The 27,747-nt window shown below is 37.1% G+C and overlaps 1 protein-coding gene across 12 annotated transcripts in view; it reads left to right on the top strand.

Moving 5' to 3' along the window:
- The window catches only part of UNC79 (unc-79 homolog, NALCN channel complex subunit), a 239,232-nt gene that overhangs the window by 9,515 nt on the left and 201,970 nt on the right, over positions 1–27,747 (top strand). For 7 of the 12 annotated variants that reach the window (XM_072839724.1, XM_072839726.1, XM_072839728.1 and 4 more), the window contains exon 1: positions 27,290–27,595. The exons of 3 other annotated variants lie outside the window; for them this stretch is intronic. In XM_072839724.1, the coding sequence (XP_072695825.1) occupies positions 27,448–27,595 (148 nt within the window). In that variant the 5' untranslated portion in view covers positions 27,290–27,447. Of the gene's footprint in view, positions 1–27,289; positions 27,596–27,747 lie in introns of those variants that run through there. 2 more of the 12 variants (XM_072839725.1, XM_072839733.1) reach the window with 1 other exon arrangement.

The following is a 27,747-nucleotide window of genomic DNA, read 5'->3' on the forward strand; positions in this document are numbered from 1 at the left end:
AGTGTCCTTCTTTATATATTTTAATGCTTTAGGGTCTCAATTCCACCCTGTCAGATATCAAGATTATGAATCCTATTTCCTTTTTATTTGTGTTTGCCTAATATATCTTTTTCCATCCTTTTATTTTAACTCTTTTGAATCTCTTTGTTTTAGGTGTGTCTCTTGTATTCTGCATAGTGTTGGATTTTGCTTTATTAGCCAATCTGAAAATCCTTTTCTTTCAATAGGTGAGTTAAGCCCATTTACATCTATTGATATTATTAATATGTTTGGCCTCAGTTCTGTCACACTGTTTTATTTTTGTCTTTTGTATCTATGCTTTTGCATCATGTAATGGGTTTTATCTGCTTGTTTGTTTACTGGTTAACTTTTTACTAATACATTTATATACCATTAGTCCATTTTTTTGAGGGGGGTTACTTACTGGTTACCTACATTAAACAACACTGAAATTATCTGGTAACCTCTTCTCCTTTACTCCTTCCATCTCACGATCTGATCTAAAGCAATAGCCTTTTATTTCCAATTAATGTCTATTAGTCGTATTCATTTGCACTCCTTATTTCTCCACCCCTATTGTTGATAATTATACTATATCTACTATATTCTCTCCTTTATAGCCACAGTTTAGCTTTGTTCTACAGGTATATTTATATCCAGTGACCACCACTGATTCTTATGTTACTGTCTCTCAGTCTTTTCAATTGTCTGAATGTCCTTTTCTGATAGATTCTTTAGGAAGGGTTCACAGGACCAATGTACCCAAAAGTTTGGCAAGTTTATTGTAGTTTGCAGCTTTGTACTTGGAGATTGCTTTGGTTAGATATAAAATCCTTGACTCCTATTTCCCTACCTTGAGTATTTAAAATTTGTTAGACTGTTTTTTTGGGGGGAGGTGGGCATTAAGAATTGTTGAAAAGTCTGATGACAGTCTTACTTTCTTTCCCTTACAAGTACTTAAGCCTTTTTGCCTGATTGCCCAAAGGTTTTAAAATTTTCCTTTAAAATAGTTTTAACTAGGGCAGCCTGGGTGGCTCAGCGGTTTAGCGCTGCCTTCAGCCCAGGGCCTGATCCTGGAGACCCCGGATTGAGTCCTGCATCGGCTCCCTGCGTGGAGCCTGCTTCTCCCTCTGCCTGTGTCTCTGCATCTCTCTCTCTCTCTCTCTCTGTGTCTCTCATGAATAAATAAATAAAATCTTAAAAAAAAAAGTTTTAACTATAATATGATTCAGTGTTGGTCATGCTGAAATGCTGGTGTATCTTTTCAATATGTAATTTCAAGGTTTTTTTTTTTTTAAGTTTTAGGAAAGGAGTGCCTGGGTGACTCAGTTGGTTAAGCATCTGCTTTCTGCTCAGGTCATGATCCTGGGGTCCTGGGATTGAGTTCTACATTAGGCTCCTTGCTCAGCGGGGAGTCTGTTTTTCCCTTTGCCTCTACTGCTCCCCCTGCTTATGCTCTCTCTCTCTGTTAAATAAATAAATAAAACCTTTAAAAAAAGTAAATTTTAGGAAGGTGTTCTAGAATTATAGTTTTAGTATTTATTTTGTTCTATTGTTGGACATTCTCTGTGGTCCCTATCATGTTTTGTTTTGTTTTGTTTTTGTTTTTGTTTGCTTATCTTCTATATGGATCACTTTTTGGGGAATATTTTAAAAATTGCTTTCTTCATTTCTTTTGAGCTTCTTAAGAGTTACTCATGCATTTTTATTACTCTATATGTGAACCAGCCTATTCATGGTGATTCTGCATATATATAGAAATATATTTATTTAACCCTTAATTTGAAATGTCAAATATAAATTAAAAAGTAAAACTATTCAGTTCAATATCATATTTCTCATACCTTATTCATTATAAGCAAGTACAAGCATCTGACTATGTCATTACAGTCTTTTAGTGTACACGTGCCCATATACCTACATATTGGAATACATGTTATTTTGTTTTTGTTTTCATGGAAATAATTATATATAAAATATTCTCCAATTTTCAAGTGAATTTTGCCAAGTATATACAAGAGTGTAACCACTACCCTAACCAGTATAAAGAATAGTCCCCTTATCTTAAAAAGATAACTTGTGGGATCCCCGGGTGGCTCAGTGGTTTAGCGCCTGCCTTTGGCCCAGGGCACGATCCTGGAGTCCCGGGATCAAGTCCCACATCAGGCTCCCGGCATGGAGCCTGCTTCTCCCTCTGCCTGTGTCTCTGCCTCTCTCTCTCTCTCTGTCTATCATGAATAAATAAATAAAATTAAAAAAAAAGATAACTTGTGTGCCTTTGCTCTTTTTAAAATTATAGTTGACACACAATGTTACATTAGTTTCAGGGGTACAACATAGTGATTTGACAAGTTTATATGTTATGCTATGCTCCCCACAGGTGTCACTACCATCTATCACCATATAATGCTATTAAAGTGCCACTAACTATATTCCCCAAGCTGTACCTTTTAGTCTCTTCACTTATTCACACCATAAATGAAAACCTGTATCTTCTACTTCCCTTCACTCATGTTGCCCATCTCCCCCATTCCCTTTTCTTCTGGCAACCATCAGTTTGTTCTCTTTATCAATAGGTCTGTTTGTGATTTTTATTTGTTTATTCATTTGTTTTTATTTTAAAATTCCATATATTAATGAAATCATATGGCATTTTTCTTTTTCAGTTTAACTTATTTATCATAGTACCCTCTAGGTCCATCCATGTTGTCATAAATGGCAAGATCTCATCCTTTTATGTGGCTGAGTATTATTACATTACATATATATGTGTGTGTGTGTGTGTGTGTATATATATATATATATATGTATATGCATATCATCTTTGTCCATTCTATGGATACTTGGGCTTCTTCCATGTCTTGGCTATTATAAATAATGCTGCAAAAACATACGGGTGAATATATCTTTTCAAATTAGTGTTTGTTTTCTTTGGGTAAATACTTGTTGGTAGAATTACTGGATCGTATGGTATTTCTATTTTTGATATTTTGAGGAATTTCCAATTCTGTTTTCCACAGTGGTTGCACCAATTTACCTGCACCTTTTTTTTTTTTTTTTAAAGATTTTATTTATTTATTCATGAGAGACACAGAGAGAAAGGTAGAGACAGGCAGAGGGAACCTGATGCAGGATTAGATCCCAGGACTCTGGAATCATGCCCTGAGCCGAAGGCAGATGCTCATCCGCTGAGCCACACAGGAGTCCCTGCACCTTTGCTTTTGATCTCCTTCCTCTATGCTGGGTCTCAGACAGATGCTGATCGGGTTTCTGTTGCTGTAGTGTTGAGTTTTCAAGAATTTATATGAATGGAATAATTCAGAACATAGTCTTCTGTTTGACTTATTTAGCATAATGTTTTTGAGGTTAATTCATGTTATTCATTAATATTTTCCTCCTTTTTATTGCTCCATAATATTTCATGTATGCATATAATATTTGGATTGTTTTCAGTTTTTGGCTGTTACAAATAATGCTGCTAAAAGTACTTGCATATCTATTTCCATGTGTGCATATTTTTTTATTTCTCGAGAGTGAGTATCTAGGAGTAGAAATGCTTGACAGTATGGTCAGTGAATATTTAAAGTTTTAAGATACTGCCATATTACTTTTCAAAGTGGCTGTAACATTTTGCATTCTAACGAGCAATATAGGAGGGAGTTCTAGTTGTCCCACATCCTTACCAACATTTGATATTGATTTGGTATTAACTTTAGTTGTTCTAGTGGGTGTATGTAGTGGTATCTCATTAAGGTCTTCATTAGCATTTATCTGAGGACTACTAATCTCAAGCATCTTTTTGGTTTATTGGCCATTTCTATATTTTCTTATGGACATGTTTCTTTCAATCTTTTGTCACCTTTTATTAGATTTTTTGGTTTTCTCATTGAGTGTTTTTATATATTCTGTGTACAAGCTCTTTGTCTTGAAAATTTTTGCTTCCAGTCTGTGCCTTACCTTTGTGTGTTCTTAACTATGACTTTTGAGAAGCAAAACTTTCAAATCATGAAGTCCATTTTATCAATTTTTTTCTTTTGTTATTTTTAATGCTTTTGATATTCTGTTTAAGAAATATTGTCCTCTTCTAATGACACAAAGGTTTCCTCCTAGAAATATCGTCGTTTAATTTCTAACCTTTAGGTCTATGAACATTTTGAGTCAATTCTTCTGTTTGGAAAGAGGTAAGATTTGAGATTCATTATTTCCATATATAACATCCGGTTTTTCCAGCACCATTTGTTGTAAAAAAACTATCTTGTTTCCATTGAGTTAACTTGGTATCTTTGTTGAAAATCAACCAATTATATATGATTGTGTCTATCTCTAGACTTTATTCTGTTTATTCATTTATATGTCTATCCTTATGCCAGTGACATACTCTCTTTATTATTGCAAGTTTATAGCAAGGCTTGAAACCCAGTAGTATGTCTTCCAACTTTGTTCTTATTTTAAAAAATATTTTAATTATTTTAGGTCCTTTTCTTTCTATGGAAATTTAAAAACCAATGTGATTTTTTTTGAAAGAAACTTATTTGGATCTTTGGCCTAGATCAGTATTGGGAGGATTATTATTTTAGCAACTGGGTTTTCTGATCCTTGGAATGATTTGTATGTGCACTTATTTAGGCCTTGTTTAATTTCCCTTTCTAATGTCTTGCAATTATCACATCATTCATTAAATTTATTCCTTAGTATTTTTGTGGAGTTGTTTTCCAGATTTCATTTTCTAATTATTTGCTGTTAGTATAGAGAAATACAGTTAAGTTTTCTGTGTTGAGCTTATATTCTGCACTGCTGCAATGCTTGTTACTTATTAGCCTGATAACTTTTTTGTGAGGGGATTAGTTAAGGTTTTAAACACACATCATTATGTCATCTGTGAATAAAGAAAATTTTATATCTACCTTTCCAGTCTTTATGCCTTGTATTTCTTCTTATTGCCTTATTGCACTGGCCAGGACCTCCAGAACAATGTAAATGAAAGTTATGTGAGTATACATCTCTGCTTTATTATTCATGTTTAGGTAGAAAGCTTTGAGCCTTTCATGATATTAAACTAACCTTACATTCCTGAAATAAACCACATCTGGTTACTATGTATATCTTTAAAAAATGTTGTTGTATTCCCTTTGCTAATATTTTGTTAAAAGTTTTTCTATTTCATGATAGATATTGGTCTATGATCAATATGGGTCTTGTATCTTCGTCTGGTTTTGGTATCAGAATAAAATTGTCCTCATAAAATGAGTTGGGAAGGGTTCTCCTTTCCCATATTTTCTGAAAGAGTTTGTATAGAAGTGATACTCATTCTTCCTTAAATTTTTGATCAAATCCATGACTGAAGCCACTGGGCCTAAAGGCTGTTTTTCTTTCTTCTTTTTTTAGGAAGTTTCAAATTTTAAATTCAGTTTAATTGATTTGGAGGTGTTCAAGTTTTTTGTAACTGTTGTTTTAATTTCTTCTTTATACTTCTTTATGTCCCTCAGCGAATATATCCATTTTGTTCATTTGTCAGATTTGTCCAGTGGTCCATTTATTGGCATAAAGTTATTTGTAACCATCCTTTTATCCCTTTATCTTTTTAAAAAAATCTTACATTTCTGATATTGGCAATTTATATCTCTGTCTTTTTTCTTGACTTGTGTGGTTATAGGTTTATCAGTCTTTTCAAAGAACTAGCATTTGGCTTTATTTTGTCTAATGATTTTCTATTTTATTGATTTCTACACTTATCTATGCAGTGTCCTTCCTTTGGTTGCTTTGGATTTAATTTGCTCCTCTTTTTCTGTTTTTTTAGAGTGAAAGCTTGTATTATTGATTTGAGACCTTTCTGCTGTTCTGATGTAGGCACATAAAACCAGAGATTTCCTTGTATATCCTACTTTAGCTGCATTCCACAAATTATGATGGGTTGTATTTTCATAATTGTTCAATTCAAAATATTCTCTAATTAATATTGTAATTTTTCTGTGACCCCAAGTTTCTTTAGTATTGTGTTAATTTCCAAATTTTTGGGATTTTTCCTGGTTATTTTATTTATTGTTTTTGAGTTCTAACTTAATTCCATTTTTGTCAGAGAACATAATCTATATGATTTTAGTCTTTTGGCATTAATTGAGACTTGTTTTATGGTCCAAAATGTGGTCTATACTGTAAGTATTCCATATACTTGAGAAGAATGAGTGTTCTGCAATTTTTGAGTGATGTGTCCAAATATATGCTCTTGCTGTTTGTTTTCTGTCAGTTGATGATAAAAGCATATTGCAGTTTTTAACTATGATGATCAAATTGTCTATTTTTCCCTTTAAATCTGTTGATTCTTGCTTCATGTATTTTGAAGCTCTGTTATTGGGTTTGTACTTATTTATAATTTTATGTTTTCCTGCTGAATCTTTTGTTTTATTATTATGAAGTATCTTCGTTATTCTTGTTAATATATTTTGTTTTGAAATCTATTTGTCTGATGTTAATAATGCTACTTTAGCCTATTTTGTTTGCTGTTTATGTGGTGTATATTTCCCATTCCTTTTTTTTGCAATCTAAAAATTTTCCATTAGCTTCTGAAGTATTGTATTTTGCATTTTTAAGTAAAGATAAACCCTAGCAATTAGAATGCACATTCCCTGGGGGCACCTGGCCAGCTCAGTCGGTGGAGCATGTGACCATGTTACTCTTGATCTCCAAGTTAGTTGTAAGTTCAAGCCCCATGTTGGGGGTAGAGATTGCTTAAAAATAAAATCTTAAAAAAAAAAGTTTAGAATGTACATCTTTAATTTTTCACAGTTAACATACAGTTAGTTATGTACATTACTTAATATATAGAAATCTTGCAACCTTAGACGCTTACATCACTATTTTATAGTTATAATATGTAATACAAATACATACATCTATATACACATTATATACCGCACAAGGCAATGTTACCATTTTACTTTTAAAATTATATGGTTAAAAAGAAAGAAGAAAAAGAAAATACATTCTTTTGTATTTACCAAGAGATTTGCCATGTCTGGTGCTCTTCATTGTTTTCTGAATGTTCAGGTTTCTATTTGGTATCATTTCTCTTCAGCCCCCAAACTTCCTTTATCCTTTTTTGTGGTACAAGTTTGCTTGTGACCAAATTTCTTGGATTTCTTTTGTCTGAAAATGTCTTTATTTTGCCTTTATTCTTGAATAATATTTTTGCTGAAATTAGAATTCTGATTTGAGAGGTTTTTTTTTTAAGGTATTTTTAAATTCATGACAGTCACACAGAGAGAGAGGCAGGGACACAGGCCGAGGGAGAAGCAGGCTTCATGCGGGAGCCCGATGCGGGACTCAACCCGGGGTCTCCAGGATCACACCCTGGGCTGAAGGCGTCGTTAAATTGTTGGGCCACCAGGGCTGCCCCGAGAGTTTTTTTTTTGTTTTTTTTTTTAAGATTTTATTTATTCATGAGAGACACACAGAGAGAGGCAGAGACATAGGCAGAGGGAAAAGCAGGCTCCATGCAGGGAGCCCATGTGGCACTCGATCCTGGGAGCTCGGGATCATGTCCTGAGCCAAAGGCAGACGCCCAACTGCTGAGCCACCCAGGCGCCCGAGAGTTATTTTTTTTTTTTTCTTTCAGTACTGTAAAGATAATTTTCATCTGGCCTTCATGTTTCAGAGGGGAATTTAGCCATCAATCTCAATATGTCCATATTGTATATGTAATACATTGTTTTTCTCTTGCTGCTTTCAAGATACATTGTTTATCCTTGACTTTCAAGAGTTTGAATATCATATGGGTTTCTATTGGCCTGGGAAATCTTTGGCTGTTATTTCTTCATGTATTTTTTTTGCTCTATTTTTTGTTCTCTCCTTCCAATTACACATCCATAATTTTACTGTGTAGTGTTTATTATCTAATAGGTCTCTGAGGCTCTGTTCATCCCCCCCATCTTTTATTTTCTCTGTTCTTTAACCTTTAACCTTGCAGATCAACCTTGTTGATCTGTTTTCAAGTTCATGTACTCTCCTTTGTCATGTCCATTTAGCTGTTAAGTATATCCAGTGAATTTCTTTTATTTCAGAAATTCTATTTTTCAGTTCTAGGATTTCCATCTTGTTCTTTTTTTAAATTATTTTTATTTTCCTTCTGAGACTTCTTATTTCTCTGATGAGAGTTTAATGCATTAAAAACATGTTTTATTTTATTTCATTGAGGATAGTTTATAAAGCAGTCACATATACCTTGCCTGTTAGTTCCAGCATCTGTTTGATTTCATGATGGAACTAGACTGATTTTCTTTTCTTCTCAGAATGTGTTTCATTTTCTTGGTTCTTTGCATGTTGGATAATTTTGGATTGTATCCTGGACATTATAAATGTGCAGTTGTGGATACTTTGGATTCTGTCATTTTTCAGTGACGAATAGTTTTTTCTTTATTTTAGTGGGGCATATGCTTGGCTAGGCTTGGACTGCAGACATTGTTGCTTGTGCAGTAACTTCTTACTCTGTTCAGGTCTTTTGCCTTTAAGTAGGCTGCTTTGAATCGGCTCTGTATTTCTGTGGTTCAGGTGTCAGTCAGGGAAGGTGAGTATTTGGAATTTTCAGGTCCCCTGTCTAGCTCTTTTCTCTGGTGGGGCTCCCTCCCCTTGCTTCCCCAGGATTTAGGGTTTGCCAACATTCCTTCTCTGGGGTTCCTGGTCAGAAAAATTGTGGGTTTTCTATGTCTGCCTTCACCACTGTACATGCTGAGTGGACTGTGCTTAGCCCCAGGCTAAAAGCCATGGAGATGGGAACTTAACTACTTCACTGCCTGTCTTTTCTTCTTCTTGGTGGCTGGAAATCCCTAGCAGAGTCTTTTTGAGTCTGTCCTTTCTCCTGTACATTCAGGCAGGGTTTTTTTTTTTTTTTTGTTGTTGTTGTTGTTCCATTATGTCTAAGGTTTGTAGTTGTTTTCCGTGAAGAGGAAGAGGGATGGTTGGTAGAGGATTATTTATCATAACCAAGTCACTTCATTTCTTTTTAATTTTTAAGAGTCTCTCCTTTCCATGTCTTATTTTTTAAAGCATTATCCATTGTGTTTATTTATTATTATTATTTATTAATTTATTCCTGTGTTTCTACTGGTTTAATCTTCATTTAAAAAATTTCTTTTGGGGCAGCCTAGGTGGCTCAGTGGTTTAGTGCCACCTTCAGCCCAGGGCGTGATCTTGGAGACCCGGGATTGAGTCCCACATCAGGCTCCCTGCATGGAGCCTGCTTCTCCCTCTGCCTGTGTCTCTCTCTCTACTCTCTGTGTCTCTCATGAGTAAATAAATAAAATCTTAAAAAAAAATTTAAAAAATAAAAAATTTCTTTTGGCCATCTGGATGGCTTAGTCGGTCACTCATCTGACTCTTTTTGTTTTTCTTTCACTCATCTGACTCTTGATTTTGGCTCAGGTCATGATCTCAGGGGTGAGATTGAACCCTGTGATCTGCTCCCCACTCAGTGGGTAGTCTGCTTCTCTCCCTCTCTTTCCCTCTGCCTCTACCCCAGTTTGGGTGCACTCTCTCTCTAAAATAAATAAATAAATCTTAAAAACACATAAAAATCTTTTCTTATATTTCTAATTCTCTCCAGAGTTCTTTCACCTTTTTTCAAAATCTCTCTTTTTCTCTAATCACCTAATTTCATAGTGTTCAATAACACAGCTCAGTTTCCTTTAGCTTATTTTGAAATATTAGGTTATAGTTTTTATCTCTTTAGTGGATATGTCTCTGCTGCATATTCTCTCTTCCTATGATAAATTTGTATGGAATTTTTTTTTGCTCATTTTTTTTAAAGATTTTATTTATTTATTCATGACAGAGAGAGAGAGAGAGAGAGAGAGAGAGAGGCAGAGACACTGGCAGAGGAAGAAGCAGGCTCCCTGCAGGGAGCACACCTGGGACTCCATCCCAGGTCTTCAGGATCACACCCTGGGCTGAAGGTGGCACTAAACCAGGGCCACCGGGGCTGCCCCTGTTGCTCTTTTATTTTTTTAAGATAGATAGATAGATTTATTTATTTATTTATTTATTTATTTATTTATTTATTTATTCATTCATTCATTCATGATAGACATAGAGAGAGAGAGGCAGAGACACAGGCAGAGGGAGAAGCAGGCTCCATGCAGGGAGCCCAATGGTGGGACTCGATCCCAGGTCTTCAGGATTCCACCCTGGGCTGAAGGCGACGCTAAACCACTGAGCCACCTGGGCTGCCCATCATTTTTTAAGCAAAATGAGTTTTCGTATAACTTCAGGAGGGAGAGGAGGGATCAGGATAGCTTTAGCTTCTCTTCTTTTTTTGTTTTGTTTAGTTCTCTTTCATTTTGTTTTTGCAAAGTGATACAAAATATCCTCATGTACTTTCTGAGAACTGCTTTCCCATCCCCAGTTTTATTCAGATTTTCTCTTTGGCATCTAATATCCTTACAGTGTTCAGTTGGGATTCAGTTCCTTCTTTTGAGCTAGGGCTTTATCTTGAAGGTAGCCTTGGTTTGTTAGTTTTTAGAGCTGAGACTCTGTGCCATCTTCACTATCAGGTCTTATCATCTGAAAAACACTTTTCTTGCTTTGACTTTGATTTTCGGATTTGGCCACCACAGTTTCTAGTGAATATCTATCTGTACATAGTTTGGGAGTTCTCTTGTCCAGAGGACCATGAGAGATTCAAAGTTTTCCTTTTGGGTCTTCTAGCATGGATGCTGATACCATGTGGGCATGTAGCTGTCAGAATTGGTTCATGGGGCCACCTTGCCACTTAGTTTTGTTGTAGATATTGTCAGCCAGTCTGTGGGTTTGTCATCCTCATTGATCTGCCTGTTTTTAATGGAGAGGCTTGGGTAGATTTAAAAGAGGCACCATACTTTTCCCAGAATCCTCTTTTAACATACTTAATCTGACTTAAAAAAAAAAAAGATTTTATTTATTTAAGAGAGAGAGGGAATGAGAGTACACATGCAAGTAGGGGGAGGGTCAAAGGCAGAGGGAGAGAGAGAATCTTAAGCAGACTCCACGTTGAGTGTGGAGCCCGATGTGGGACTTGATCCCACAACTGTGAGATCATGACCTGAGATGAAATCAAGAATCAGACACTTAATTGACTGAGCCACTGAGGTGTTCTACCTGACTTTAAAAAAAAAAAAAAACAAAAACAAAACCCTATTTTCTGGTATTTAAAGATCTATTTCTTGAATAAATGACTGCTGCTTTTAGAACCAGACTGTGACTGTTAATCCATTCTCTATGCTTGTGTCAAAATGAAGTTTTGAGAGCCCCTTTACTCTTTGTTTTTTCTTGTTGCCATTAAGAGATGACCATAGCCTGTAAATAGGGGAGTGTCCAAATCAATGGCAGTATTGTGCTCTCCTTTCACCACGGGGTTTGTGCTTGCTCTTCAATTTTTTTTGAAATTAAATAATGCAGTGTTTATATATAGCCTATACACATTCAGGGGATAAAATGATAAAGAAAGCCAAGTTAGAAAAGTATTGACTCCTGTGATGAGTGAGGGCGATGAATTTAGAGCTGAATACAGGTAAGACACAGGGAGTGTACGGCCCTTTAATCTGAGAGATTGGTACACCAGTTTGTATTGTTAATTTGAAATCATATACACAATTCTATGCCCACTTTCATATCATGAAGGTAAGCCAAACAGAGTGTCTAGGACATAGTGTGGATTCAGTATCCTTGAGAGCCCTTACTGAGACATCACCGAGCAAGGTCAGGAGTGAGTCCAAGGATAGCAGGGCTCACCACAGTTGGAGCTTTTGGCAGCTATGGCAGTGTGTGCCAGGTACTGGACTTCTTTCAAAAATATGATGAGAGAGTGGGTTATTCTGTGTTTTTTACTTAAACTCAACATGATCTCTTCCTAGCTCTTAGAAGTAAGTCAAGGAAGAACACTTCTTTGGGAGTAAAAAGAGTGTCCTTAGCTGATTTAGGAGACTGGAAGTGAATATGAACTTTATTTACTCAAGAACAAATAAAATCTGGGCTACCATCACTCAACTATTCTGCTTGGGTTAAAAATCTAGTATATTGCTTTGGGACTCTTGGTGGTGACATCTTCCAACCATCTGTTTCTGGAACTACATACAGTATTTTCATACTGATTGCCCTCTGTGCTGATGCACAACTGGGTCTTTCCCAGGAGTAAGGATGTGTGGGAAATACATGTTTTTTGAAACCATGAATGTCTAAATCTGCTTTATTGTTGATTTATAGTTTGCATGAATATAGAATTCTACTTTGCGAATTTTTTTTCAGAGTTTTAAAGCATCATTATTTGTTTTGCTTCCAGTATTGCTTTTGAGAAGTCCAAAGCCATTCTGATTTCTGATGTACGTTGGAAAAATAAAATCTTTAAAAGCCTGTAGAATATTTCCTCTGCCATCAGTTGCCTTTTTCTGGAACTACTTTATTCTGATGTTGGACCTCCTGGATTGATCATTTTTCTCTTATTTTTGTCTCTTTCTGCTGTACTTTGGGAAAATTTTCTCAACTATAACTTCTAGCCCTACTGTTAGTTATTATGTATTTTCTACATTGTGTTTTTTAATTTATAAGAACTCTGTTTTATTCTGTTCTGTGATTTTTTTATAGCATGTCCACATTCATTCATGGGTAGAGCCTCTCATCGTTCTGATAGTAATAATAGTTTTTTTTTTTCCCTTCTTTGATGTGCCTGGGTGGCTCAGTTGGCTAAGTGTCTGCCTTCGGCTCAGGTCCTGATCCCAGGGTCTTGGGATCAAGCCCTTTATCTGGCTCCATGCTTATTAGCAGGGAGTCTCTCCTTCTCTTTCTCTGTCTCCTTCTGTTCCTCCCCCTGCTCATGCTCTCTATCTCTTTCTCAAATAAGTAAATAAATAAATCAATCTTTAAAAAAATAGTCTTAAAGCTTTTCTTCTTCTACACAGATTCTTTTTCTCCAAGTTGATTTTTTTGTTCCTTCTGGTCTGTCTTCCATGTTAGAGACTTTTTAAAGGTAGTTGACCATTCCTTGCTATCTGCTCATGGTTAAGAGTTGGGACTACAAAGCTAACCTGTGCATGTCAATGAGCCATTCATTGGGGGAATCCCTCATCTCACAGTCTATCTTTAGGTCTTTCCTCTTTGATTGGTCAGATTCACAGAAGGAAGGAGAAAAAAAAGAGGCTTCCATTCTCCAGCCTAAAGAGTAAGGATCTGGCTGCTAGGTATTGGGGGTCAGGAGTTGGTTTGGTTTTGTATTCTGTATTCACACTTCACATAGCCACCACATTTTCTTGGTTTAGATCAGTTACTCTGGTCTGACCATGTTTGATTTCTTCCATTCCAGAGACTGTCTGATGTATATTCTCTTTAGATAATACACCTCAGATCCACTGAGTTAGGGAGAGGTATCTCAGGGATGAGGTAGGGGAGAAAATGTAGGGACTCAAGTGCTTCTTTTTTTTTTTTTAAGCTTTTATTTACTTATTCATGAGAGACACAGAGAAGCAGAGACACAGGCAGAGGGAGAAGCAGGCTTCCTGTGGGGAGCCCAGTGTGGGACTCAATCCCAGGACCCTGGGATCACGCCCTGAGCTGAAGGCAGAGGCTCAACCAACCGAGTCCCCCCAAGTGCTTCTTCAATAACCTTCAGCCAATCCCTTTTTTTATAGCTCCCATTCCTGCCCCACACCTCTAGTACCTGGGCTATCTGGTACTGGCAATTCCATGCTTTTAGAGAATTCTGAGATGCATGTCATTGGTTCTCAGCTTTCCTTGCTGCTGGCCTGGGATTGTGCCAAGCCAATTGTTTACCTGTTGTCTTTTAGGCTTCCAGAATTATGTTGCTGGTTGCCTTCTTGCCTGTTGTCCCTTATCTTCTTGTCTTTTTTTTTTTTTTTTTAAACTTTATTTATTTATTTTTTTTTTATTTATGATAGTCACAGAGAGAGAGAGAGAGGCAGAGACACAGGCAGAGGGAGAAGCAGGCTCCATGCACCGGGAGCCCGACGTGGGATTCGATCCCGGGTCTCCAGGATCGCGCCCTGGGCCAAAGGCAGGCGCCAAACCGCTGCGCCACCCAGGGATCCCTATCTTCTTGTCTTTAAAAAAATCTTCTAGGGGCACGTTGGTGGTGTAGTTGGTTAAGTGTCCGACTCCTGGTTTTGGCTCAGTCATGATCTGAGTCATGAGATTGAGCTGTGTGTCGGGTTCTGTGCTTAGCATCAAGTCTGCCTCAGGATTCTCTCTCTCTCTCTCCTTCTGCCTCTCCCCCCTGTCCTTTCACTCATAAATAAATGAATCTTAAATAAATCCTTTTTTTTTTTTTAAGATTTATTTATTTATTCATTCAGAGAGAGCGAAGAGAGAGGCAGAGACACAGGCAGAGGGAGAAGCAGGCTCCCTGCAGGAAGCCCGATGTGGGACTCGATTCCGGGTCTCCAGGATCACACCCTGGACTGCAGGCGGCGCTAAACCACTGCGCCACCGGGGCTGCCCTTAAATAAATCCTTTTATTGTAGTTTGGTGGGGTTCTGGGTATTATGATTTGGATGATTGTGTTCACTTTGTGGTCTTGACCCAGAAACTTTCTCTTACTTTTTCATGCCCAGCATCTTCTCATTTTTATGTCCTAACTTCCGAATAATCTCTTCTGAGAAGCCTTTCCAAACCCCTATGTAAAGAAAGCATTCCTTGTCGCCACCTTTGTTCTCTATTGTAGTTCCTTGTGTGTTTCTTTTTTTCTTTTTATATGTTTCTTTATAGATGTGTAGAATAATTTTTTTTACCCTTCTGGTTTATCTTTCCCACTTTATCATAAGCATCATGAGGTCAAGGGCTGTAGTTGTCTCATGTACTGTTAGATCCCTCAGTATTTGGCACATCATTGACCCCCGCAATGAATATTTGCTGAGTGAGTGAAGGAACAAATTATTTATAGACTGCATGATTTTAAAAAATTGCTAATAAATTCTCCAGTTTTTCCATATGTAGAAAAAAGTACAGGGAGAATAAGATAACACCTACCTTATAGGCTTGTTGTGAGGCTTACAAGAGTTAAACGACTGAGATACTTAGAACAGTCCCTGGCACATAGTAAATACTAAAGAAATATTATAATTTTAAGAGTTTTTTTTTAAAAGTCTCTAAAGAGCTATGATTTTATATTTAATTGTCCTCATTTTTGGTCAAGTTAGAGAAAATGTTACATGATGGACTGAATTATTCTTGAGTATTGTGTCATATGTTCTGAGTCATAGCATGTCTAAATTTTTAACTCCTGATCGGTCATGAATTTCAGCTTGGACTTTAGCACTGTCATAGAATACAGTACTTTAAATAGGAAAGCAGGACCCCAGAAATTTCCCAGAATTTGTCCCACATAGCCAGATATTTACATTTTAAGACAATGGTGTCTATAATTCATCTTCTTATTTAGGCAATTCTGAGTTATCTGTATCTTCTTAGGCAGTATAATTTATTTTTAGTGCAATCATTCTCTTTTGAAATGGAGCCACATTGATTGGATAGATGGTTGATAATTCGAATGTGTCTTGAGTATTGTGCTTAGATATAGAAACTTAAAGTATGATTCATAGTCATCAGCCTCTGTATATCTCTGAAATTATTTAATTTCCACCAAATAGCTCCTCAGTTCCTGAAAAATCTGATTATAGAGAGCTCAGTACAGTTTAGCAATGAGAGATTATAACATTCTCTAGTTTTCATCTGCTAAGTCTATGTTTGGATTTATATTTCCTTGAACAAATCAGTAATACTCCTGTTCCTCCCCAACCTCATCCTTTCAGTTTCAAGTATAGTCTTCAGATATCTTGTCACACCAAAAGGAAGGTACAAGTTTGTGAGTACTTTTTGGATCGGTTGGGAGGTACTTAAAATTTGGCCTCTTAGGTTCTTCAATTTCAAAATCTTGCTCTGAGGAGGTTGCCCAATAAAGTTTTATAAACAAGCTTCTATAACCAAACTTGATTGCATTAGTATAAAAAAGAGCTCCATATTCCTTGTCAAACCATTGTTAATATCCAAGAAACACTCAATATGAAGAAACTTCACCATCTTTATCATTTTCCCTATCACACCATGAAATCTGACTTTCACAGTTCTTAGAACAAGCTCTCCTGACCAGTACTGCAATAGAAACTGGAACAGCAATATTCTCTTTTGACTCAAATAAATAGTTTTTCCCCTTTTCTTTACTACAAGTGCCCCATCTTTGGCAAATGAAATATTTCCATGTTAAAGTTTTTCTAGGTGGAAAAAAAAGACTCTTTCCAGTTAGCAGGTGGTTAGGTCTCACTAATTTGTACATGGAAGCATAGGATGATTTTATGTATCTATTTGTTTTTTTTAGAATGTGCTAAAAAATGAATGGTGGGCCACAACTAGTTCAGTTGTTTCTCTTTATAGGTGACATGTCAGAAAGTGGCTTTATCATTTGTCTCCTTTGTGATCTTGGGCAAGTTACTTAACCTCTCCGAGCCTTTGTTTTCTCATCAGTAATATGGGAATAATAATTTGTTATTTTCGTGTTTATGTCACAAAGTAAACACTCAGAATTTAGAATTATTATTGGGATTATTATGACTCATAGGATGAGGATTATATCTTTTTTATTGTTGATTTATCTACACCTCAAAGTGCTTGGCACATAGTGAGTGTTCAATCAAAATCTGATGAACAAGTGAGAATATTGATACCTTTTCCTTCTCTTCTGCTGCTTAACTTTTACATGATGTCTGAAGTTCTCTATAACTCCTGACATATTGTTTCTTACAAGTTAATTGCTCAAAAATGTAACTGAATAATGTATGTGGAAATGTAAATGGCTATACTGAATGTAATTGATGATGATAATGTAATGATATACAATGTAACGATGTTGATGGTGTTGGCATCACTTGCCAAAGAATGGGAACGTTCTTCGCTGATCTCCCCTGTCTGCGAAAGCCCAGGTAAAGTTTGCCACCTGGAACTAAAACTGATTGAAGTACATATATGTAAGTATATGAATATTTGGACAAATTAACAATGAGATTTGTGGCATCTTTTTGCTTTCAAGGGGAGATTTGATGGATTTAGCTCTCTAAATAGGCGTATCCTTTCCCATCACCCTTCGTTTGTATCTTTTATGATGTTTTGCTTTCAGCTGAAGAGGATGACCTTCCACAAAGAAGAAGGATCATTCTTTGATCAAGGATTTGTGAAGAACTCTGGTTTCTCACTAGATCTCCCAAATAATTGTTCTTCCCACATCTCCTAAAACTGGATTTCAGTACCAAATGCAGTAGTAGATTGTGTACAGACATATGGGTGTGTGTGTGTGTGTGTGTGTGTGTAGGAGGTTATGCTTGATTTTGTTGTTGGAAGATCACTGCTGTGTTTTCCTTACTCCACAGGTTATTCAATTTTAAGATTCAGAGTATTGGACTGGGAAAAGGAAAGGAGAAGGATCACACATGTAACTGCTAATTATAGTAGTGATTTATTGTCTACCATGTGCCAATCATTGTGCTATGTGGTTTATTTACATAATATTTAAAAATCCTTATAGTAACCCTGTGAGATAGATATCATTATCCCCATTTTATAGGTCAGGAAATAGAGGCTCAGAGAAATTCATTGCTTTACCTGAGTTCTCATAGTAAGTAGAAGAGCCTGAATTCAAATGACAGCTGGGTTTTAGTTTTAGTTGACCCTAATTTTCTATATGTTTTAAATTCTTGGTCCTTCCATCTTTCTATCTGTAAAATGGGACTTTTTTGTGTGTGAGAAGCTCCAATTGTTGGGGGTGAGGTAAGGAAGAGGGTTGAATTGACTCTTGTAGTAGCTACAGAAAATTACAGATATATAATGAAAGGAATAATGAGAGGCTTGGAGAAGCTGGGATATGGGGCAGAAATGGAATAAAGAGACCACAGGCCCATATTCTCTGTGTTCTTGAGCCTCCCTTAGGAGCCTGGTGAGTGCACACTGAAGTTGTGATACCAGAAGGGATTGAGGAAGGGATTGAGCATGCAATTTGTGAAATGTTCCTCAAAAATCTTATTTGGCTTCTGATATTAAGGGATTTATTAGTTAATTTTATTGGATGTGCTAGTAGTATTGTGATTGTAAGTGTCTTTTTAGTTGTAGATTATACTTAACAATTTATTAGTGAAATGATCTGATGAAAATAACAAATGTGATAGTGAAGTTTAGTGTTGGGTACATGGCTTCATTTTATTTTTCTCTCTACTTGTATGTATTTATAATTTTCATAGTAAAAAGTAAGCAAATAAAAAGATCAAAACCAAACCCTACCCCAAAAAACTCCATGTAAAAATAAAGGATAGACAGAAGTTAGATACTAATGAGGACTTTTAAATGTGATGGGCTAAATTTAGGCTCAGTGGACAGTAGACAAGACTCCAAATTCTGGTATTTTGGTATAGCCTTATCTTCCAACCAAAGTTCACTCTGGTTTTTTTTTTTTTTAAGATTTTATTTATTTATGAGAGAGAGAGAGAGAGAGAGAGGCAGAGACATAGGCAGAGGGAGAAGCAGGCTCCATGCAGGGAGCCTGACGTGGGACTGGATCCTGGGTCTCTAGGATCACACCCTGGGCTGAAGGCGGTGCTAAACCGCTGAGCCACCTGAGCTGTCCAAGTTCCCTCAGTTTGAATTCTTTTCCAGTATCAGAGATTCAAATTGTATCTTCAAATGAGGTAGCACAGGCAGCTCTGCCCTTGGGAATTCTCTGTGGTCCTTACACAGCAGAGGAAGGGATTCTAAATCATTCTGAATAGAATGGGTCCAGCTTTAGCTGTGTGTGTGCCTATAAGACGGGTATTTCACTTTCCTGCACCTAGAGGTACATAGTTGTAATCTTCAGGTGAGACTGACTCAGGGGATGAGGAGTATTAATAATATTCCTCGGTCCTGACTCTGTTCCTTGAGCTGGTCAGATGGAGTAGGGCACATATTGTCCCTTGACTATAAGGTCATGCCTGGTTTCTCATATGGTTAATTCTTTAGAGTGGGACTCTGCCCTTCTGACTCTTGGAATAGGTATTCTTTTGTTCTCTTTCTGTCTTTATAGACACAAGTCCATCCTCACTCCTTTAGTCAGCTTTCAACCAGACCTTCAAATGGCTAGTGGTGAAACTGGCGACTTTGGAAGAAAGTGATAGAGTAGTTCTTGTGATACAAATTGTCCTTCTTACAAGAAGTAGGAAGAAGGGTTGGAGGAAGTTAGTGTCATGGCCAAGATCCAAAACCAGTCTATGAAAGGAATAGAAGTTCTACACAGCTTTGTTATACCAAAAATCATATGATATGTGAATTCATTCATTCATTCATTCATTCTCATTCATCAGACATTTATTTAGAACCAGACACTTGTTAAATTCTGGATATGCAAAAATAAAACAGACAGTGTCTGATGTCAAGGACCTGATAGCATAGTGGAGGAGACAGTGAGTGAGTTAATGATTATAGCATTTGGTGGTAAGTGCTATGATAGACGGAAGCCCTGTGTGTTAGGAAAGCCTCAAGGAGATGCATCTTGTGGTAGGGTGAATTAGTTATCTACAGTGTAAGTGGTTGCAGCTGAATTTGAAGAATTATTAGGAGTTGGCCAAGCAGTCAAGTATGGATTTCATTCCTGTAGAGAGAATAGTGTACAAAATCACAGAAGGGTAAGAGCATTATGAATTGAGGTTTTTGCAAGTCATTATGACTGAACTGTGATACATATGGAAAAGACAGATGAAGCTTGACAGATGAGCAGGGATCTGTTCATGTTGGACTCTTCTAGCTAATTGTTTGGATTTCAACCAGCTGGAAATGAGGAAGATTTGCATTTTAGAAAGATCACTCTGGAAGATCATGTGAAAAAGGGACTATAAGGGTTCAGTTTGGATGTCAGAGCAATAATCTAGAAAAGAGATTTTGCAGTCCTTTAAGGTGATGTCAATGTAATTGGAGAAGAGAGTAGATTTTATTTAGAGATGATTTATAGGTAGAATCATATGGACCAATAAGTAGAATCTTCTGGGCCTGGGAGACACAAAAATGGTGAATTAATACATGCAAGGTGGTGAAGAAGGATGTCTGATTCCTTACTGATCATCTAATCAAGAGAAGAAATGAAAAAGGCACAGGTATATTTTTTTACTTTAACCATTGTGGTAAATATTTATAGTATTCCAAATTTGTGAAGTATGTCCAGGCCTATTTATTTATGTCTGTCATTTCTCAGTGAAAGCTTAGCTGAAAAGGAGATGAATAGTTTAAAAGGGAGCAATGACAGCAAATTCATAAAGTCTTACTCTTTATATAGTAGAAGAAGAAACCAATAAAAAATAAGATAGAATTAGGGTATATGCTTTCAAATCTAGAATGTTAATCACCAGCTTTTGTGAAGAATGGGGGAGAAGCATTTTTTAACTTCTCATTTGGCAAAACCAGAACAGAACAAATCAAAAACAAACAAGAACCCCTGAGGCTCAGAGATATTAAATGCTTTGCTTGAGGTCACACATAGTTGTATGTGGGAATTCACACTGCAACCCAGGGCTCTGTGCAGGACATTTTGATAGCTCCATGGCAGTTACCCAGAATGTGTAAGGGTCTAAGTCATGAAAGGGAAGGTGAGTGGCCTGTGTGAATAAAAAAATGAGTAAACTCTGCAAATGATAATGAAGAGTCTTTAAAATTTTTTGGACTTGATCAAGGGAAATGATTATTTGGAGTTCTATTGAGTGAGATGCAGGAGGAAAATAAATTGTGAAAAAATTTCTGCAGTATTTACATTTTATACAAACACATTTTATCTAGAAATGACTTAATTGTATAAATGACACTAGAATTTTAAAGAGCATTATAGGATATAACATAGTTGACATTTAAATTTTTAATCCATTTTAACCACTGTGTTAAGGTTGACCATCTGCTATGCACCTAAATGATACATACATAAAACAGTTTTATCCTCAAAGTTGTTTTTGTTGTTGTTGTTCTTTTTTTAGTATCCTCCACGTTCTTTAAGGTATTGTTAGGGTTACTAGGTTTGCAGACATGAAACTACTTTAGAACAATCTGGAGCAGTTTATTATCAGTGATAAATTTATATAATGAAGTGACAGAATTTTTAAGGTAGATAATGAGTGCTCTGAGCAGTCAGAAAAGGTAGTGGTGGATAAAAACTGGAGTCAAACAGAAGGCTTCATGAATGGTGTGACTCTGAAGATGGGCCTTGAAGGATTAAAGGGATTTGATTTTTCCAGGAAAAAATTGTGGGACCAGTAAAGTACACAAGTTCTGTTGTGTGTGTGTGTGTGTGTGTGTGTGTGTGTTTAAACACAAAACACATTTAGGTTAACATTTCATCTGTTCATTGCACTGTTCCTTAATGAAATACTAGAAACAACACTATTATCAAACAGTGAAATAGGGGCAGTATTAATATTTCATGCTATATTCATAAAATTAAATGTTATTAAGCTAGCAAAAGTAATTAAAGAACAGCAGGGCCTGGTGGAGAGGCCTTGCTTATGGCCAGTTAAACTATCAGGTCTACCGTTTACTAGCTTTGTGCCTTCACTTGAGTCAATTACTTTTGAGCTTTGGGTTATTCAATTTTAATTTTTTAAAAAATTTTTATTTATTTATGATAGTCACAAACAGAGAGAGAGAGAGGCAGAGACATAGGCAGAGGGAGAAGCAGGCTCCATGCACTGGGAGCCCAACGTGGGATTCGATCCCGGGTCTCCAGGATTGCGCCTTGGGCCAAAGGCAGGCGCCAAACCACTGCGCCACCCAGGGATCCCTGGTTATTCAATTTTAAATGGCAATGATAAAAATCACTCCAAAAAGTTATTGTGAAAATTAAAAAAAATGTGGATGGGGCACCTGATAAATAGCAGATGTTCAGTCAACATTGTTAATTATTATTCGTATGTATGCTACTGGTGTATAAAGAAAAAGAATCTTTCTGAAGAAAAGTCTCAGTTCCTATCAAAAGCTTTTTCTTTTAGAATTAATTTATTTTAGAGAGAGAGAGCACAAGCAGGAGAGGCAGAGGAAGAGAGAACCTCAAGCAGAATGCACTGAGTGCAGAGCCTAATGCAGGGCTTGATCTCACAACCTTGAGATCAGGACCTGAGCTAAAACCAAGAGTTGGATGCTTAACCAACTGTACCACCCAGGGGCCCCCCTATCAAAAAGCTTTAAAAATGAGTATTTCTTTGCTGACTCAGCAACTCTATGACTAAAAACGTATTCTGAGGAAATAGCTAAGGATGTGTGCACGTGTTTGAAAGGCTATTTCATGCAACGTTTACTAGAAGAGTGAAAATTAACTCCAAATCTTACACATAGATGATTGGTGAATAAAATTACAATTTTTTAGATAAATAAAATGTACTTCTATTAAAATGGTGATGTAGAAATATATTTCTGATATAGAAATAGAGGAAAGTAGATTCTATAACTATATACAGTCTAATCCCAATTTTGTAAATGTATATTTATTCAGAGAAAATTTCCTAGAAGGGTAATACATCAAAATGTTAACTATAGTTCTGAGTAGTGGATCTTTAGATAATTTATATTTTTTTCATTGGACTTACCTGAATTTTTGACTTTTATGGTAATAAGCATACATGGATACAAATTTAAAAATAAGAATGGGTCGTTATTCAAAATACTTAGTGACATAGGAAGATGCTTAAGATTTAAAGAAAAAATGATTTAAAACTGATATACAATCCCAATTTTGTTAAGGTATTTTTATATCTTATGCCTACAACGAATGACCAAGTTTTGCTTTTGTTGGCTCTTTCTCTCAACATGTAGTAAAGCTTCTAGGAAATGATGGGGATGGGATGTCGTGAAGCAGTAGAGCAGAGACTAGACTCGTGTATGCCTGGATAAAATTCATCACTTTCTCTGACTCCTTTTTGTGTTTTCTTTATTTTCACCACAACTTTAACAGTTGGCTTTCTTGGCTATTTTCATAAGGAAATAAAGTTTAACTTTTGGGAAAAGCCACTGTCCCCTCTCCCTTCCTTTCTTTCCTTTCATCCTTTTAGGACTCAGCAAATTCAGTGTCCACTGGGCACTTGTGGGTATATAATGCAGAACAAGAGATACAGTCCACTTGGGAGAGACAGTAAAACAGCACTCAAATAAGTATTAAAAATTGTGTGAGCTACTATGGAAGAAAAAAGAATAAGGTATTATGACAGTGCAAAATGAGAGTGGAGGAAAGGGAATTTGTTTAGATAGGAAGTCAGCAGAGACCTCCATAAGGAAGTGATATTTTAAGTCAGCTTTGAAGTAGGAATTAGTCAGATAAACATGAAGGGAAAAGCATTCTAGGAAGAGGAACAGGCACATATAAAGGTTTTTAGGCAAAAAAAAAATACCTTTGCCGGTTCAAAAAACTGGAGCAAGAACCAATGTGCCTGCCTCTTAAGGTATGACATGAACTTGGGAAGTAGGCAGGGGCCTGGTATAACGTATTAAGGATTTTGGGTTTTGTTCTGAGGACAATGGGCAGCCATTGTATGATTTGTATGAAATAGTTTGGATTTGTATGAAATAGTTTGTTTTAGAAAGATCTCTTTGGCTGCTCTGAGATGAAAGAACTGGAGAGAGGCAAGAGAAAACCAGGGAGATGAGTCAGGAGGCTTTCAGTTATCAGGAGATGATGGTTACCAGTAAAGATAGTGAAGATAAAGAAAAGACAGATTGGAGGTACACTGCTGGTAGCATTGACAGGACTTAGTGACAGGTTGGATTAAGGGTGTGAGGGAAAGGGAATAGGAGCTCTCAGGGATGATTTTCAGAATACTTCGTTGGAGTGACTTGGTAGATTGCATAGATGGTGGAGTGGGTTTGTGTGTGTGTGTGTGTGTGTGTGTGTGTGTGTGTGTGGAGTGGGTTTTTGGAGGGGTACAGGATGAGATAAGTGTTCAGTGTGGGACGTGTTTACCTTGCAATATCTGTAATATTACTAGGGAGATGTTGAATAGATGAGGTCTGTTAGTCAGAAGAGCTATCCTTCTGGGATAGAGCTAGACATTTAAGAATCACTGGCACTGATCATGCTGTAGGCACTATTGATGAATGGGACTGGCTGTAAGGAGAATATGGAGAGAGAGGAGCAGAGAATCCAGGGCTGAACCCTGAGGAATCCTGATATTAAACCTCAAGCAATGGGGGAGGTGGCTCTCTGTAAGGATGCAATGGAGCGGTGAGGGGGAAGACTAGGAGAATGTGGGGTCACTGGAAAACCACTGGTGGTGAGTGTCAAGGCGGAAGGGATTGGCCGTATAGAATGTGCTAAAAGTTCTAGTAAAACGATGCCTGGAAAGTGCTCGTTGGATTTGGTTACATGGAAGCTCCATATGATGGTGGGAGAAGGGGATTTAGTGCAGTGGTGGAGGTGGAAGACCAATTAGACTGAGTAGAAGAACTAGAAGTGATGGAGAGATAAGCGTGTACAGAACTTTTTATAATCTTAACTCTGAAGAGAGAGGCCAGTGCTGGAGGGAATGTCAAGTCAGGGGAGAGATTTTTTTGTTTCCTTTTAGCAAAGGACATTCTAGAGTTTATTTGAATGCTTATGGACATGACTTAGTAGGAGGGAGAGTACTAGTGATCCAACTGATGATGTTTGATTGGAGAAGGAAAGAAGGACATGGAAGTAAGTTTGGCTGTCTGCTCTGTGTTGAATTTGTGCTATGCTAGGTGGTTGGCACAGGGACTTAATATTCACAGTAGCCCCATGAAGTTGGTATGATTATCCCTGTTTTACAGATGAGGAAACGGGGTTAAGCAGAGGTAGAGTTAAAGTCTTAATCCAGAACTGTTTGATTTCAGAGCTTGGACTCTTAGCTCTGACTTACACTATTGGAGAATTTCCTCTATGGTGATATATTAGTTTTGCTAGGGCTGCAATCACAGGATCCCCAACAAACTAGGTGGCATGAACAACAAAAATTAATTTTCTCACCGTCCTGGAGGCCAGAAGTACGAGATCAAGGTGTCGGCAGGTTTGGTTTCTCCTGAGGCCTGTCTCCTTGGCTTGTAGATGGCCAGCTTTTCCCTGTCCTCACATGGCCTTTTCTTTGTGTACACATATCCCTGGTGTCTCTCCTGTATTCCTAATGTCCTCTTCTTTAAAGGGCACCAGTCAGACTGGATTAGAGCCTACTCTAAGGGTCTAATTTTTACTTAATCACCACTTTGAAGGCCTTATCTCCAAATACAGTCACATTTTGACAGTAAGTCTTCAACATACGATTTTGGGGGTGGGGAGCACAATACAATCTGTAACAGATGGCTTCTCATTTTCCTAAAAGTGTAAGGAAAAGAGTGGGTGTGGGGGAGTTTTGGAAAACGTGAAAAGGGATGAAACAGTGACTGAAGAAAGTAGAAAAGGAGCTTACTAGAGAAATGTAGTCTGAGGGTCAGTTGAACCTGGAGATTGTTTGCTTATATCTCAGTTATCTGAGTTTCTGCAGCAATATTCAGGTATATGGTTGGAGTAAAGAATAAGACCTCTGTGCTACAGTTAGGCTGCTGGTTGCTCACATGGGCTTAGCAACCAGCCAAATGACCATTTTTTTTGTGCACAAAGTTGAAAGATAAATGAGTTCTATTCACATCCTCAGCACAATTACAAAGTACTCTTATGTCAGGGACCTTTCTGGATGTTCCCCAATAGTTGAAAACATAAAAACTAAATAAATCTGTGACTGCTAAGATTTTGGTGCATTCACCAATGTAAGAATTAGCTTGAACATTTTTCCAAGCGGTTCTAGTTGTCTTTCATGATTACTCACCACTCTCTTTGTTCTTCTTTATCTACTCTTTCTTTCTTCCCTGTTTCCTTTCCTCACTCATCAGTTATTTATTGACCACCTCCTAGATGTCTGGCACTAGGGATAAAAAGGGTCAGCAATCTAGTGTGGGAGACAGAAATGTATATATGCAGTGAAAGGTATTATTAAAGTGATGATTTATTTGTTCATTTATCCTGCAAATATATGGAGTACCTTCCAAGTGCCAGGCAGTGTGTTAGGCTTGGGATAGAGACAGGAGTAAGATGGAGTTTCTGGCTTCAAGAAACTTGCAACCTGGTATAGAAAACATGAACAGGTAAGTAAACAAAGACAATGCAATGTGACATTTGAAAAATATTAGAAGGTCTCCAAGTAGGGAGTGATTCTTGTCTCTGCTATCCCTTGCATGTTTGGATACCTGTTTAGAGCAGGCATTGTTGCATTTTAACAAAAGGAACTTGGGAATGGATATTTATTCATTTCACATACAGTTTTAAATGCTTGTCATTGTTGTGTAGTGACACTTTTGTAGTCCTTAAATTATGAGCAACTGGTGAGTTTGGGATCTATGGCTTTTTTTCTTCACATGAGTTTATTGTCCACAGCCTTCACCATCAACACCTTTTTTAGGTGGTGAGTGATTAATGGTATTCCTGAAATACTTGACAGAAACCTGCTGAATATTAAAGCTGGAGACAAGTCACAGTAAAAAGCAGTACTGTGATAGTGGATGAGCAGAAAGCATACACTGCCTAGCACAGATCTCAAATATCTGGGACTTGGAACTATATGGGGATTCCCTGTCATATGATTTTTAAAATGGTGAATGGCATTGAGATAAGAAACACTGAGAAGAAAATGGTTTTTTTGTAAACTATGTAATTGAAACATTTTCAAGTATCCTTCCATTTTACCTTATCTCAGGAAAAAAGTTATTTACAACCAAATACTTTTGGGGTTCATTGAGACAATGGACATAAACTCGTCGTTGCTTTCTTCAGAGATTATGTGCTATAAATAAAACTCAAGGTATTATTATCAGCAATGTAGACTTATTTTTGTGGGAAAAATGCTAACCATATTATGGAAACAGTGCAGGTGGTAGGAGGGAGAAAAGGCAGATTTGATCAATGGTATATGTGGGATTTAGAATCAATGATTAAACTAATAACAGCTGAGAATTGCTTTGATATCATACAGTGAATCTGCATATTGACTTCATCTCAGAGTCATATTCTAGAGTATGTCACAGTGGCAAGAGCACTGGATGGGGACCAAGAGTATATGTTCTGATCTAGCTCTGCCATTGACTATCTATGTGCCTCATTTTCCCCATCTTTAAAATGAAATGGTTATAGGGAAAGGTCCCTAAGGTCCCTCCAGTTCTGATATTTAATCGTTCTGTGATTCTACGTCCCACGCCTATCAAAAGCATTTGACTTTTCTTAAGTTGCTTGCACCAGCATTTCAGTTAGAATGCATCCAGGAGCTTGTTTCCATGGGCTGTTGGGAACAGCAGGACCTTGCTTCTCCAGGACTTGATATGTCTTCTGTTAACTGCTGACAGTGAGCCATACCACCTAAAAGGCTCCCTTGGTAGCCGTAAAGATTGAAAGGACAAATGGACAGTATTGAGAGCTCTGTGGAAGAGGAGACGGTGATCATCATGGCCCCTTGGGATTTGCAAAGAGGAGTGACTAGAACTGGGCCATTCACTGCAGCCAGGTCAAAGGTCAGGTCAGGAATGTGGACAATGCTGATGACTCCAGGTAGGTCTAGGAGGGTAAACAAGCCCATTTAGTCCCTCCTGAGTCTTGAAGATCTGAGCAGCTGTGCTCAGAAAAGTTATTAGGAAGTCTCCTAATTTATGAAACTCATTAGAAGAAGATAAATGTGACATTCACTTTTTATATTTTAATTA

Source organism: Canis lupus, chromosome 9 (genome assembly GCF_048164855.1).
Source record: "Canis lupus baileyi chromosome 9, mCanLup2.hap1, whole genome shotgun sequence".
Taxonomy (NCBI): domain Eukaryota; kingdom Metazoa; phylum Chordata; class Mammalia; order Carnivora; family Canidae; genus Canis; species Canis lupus.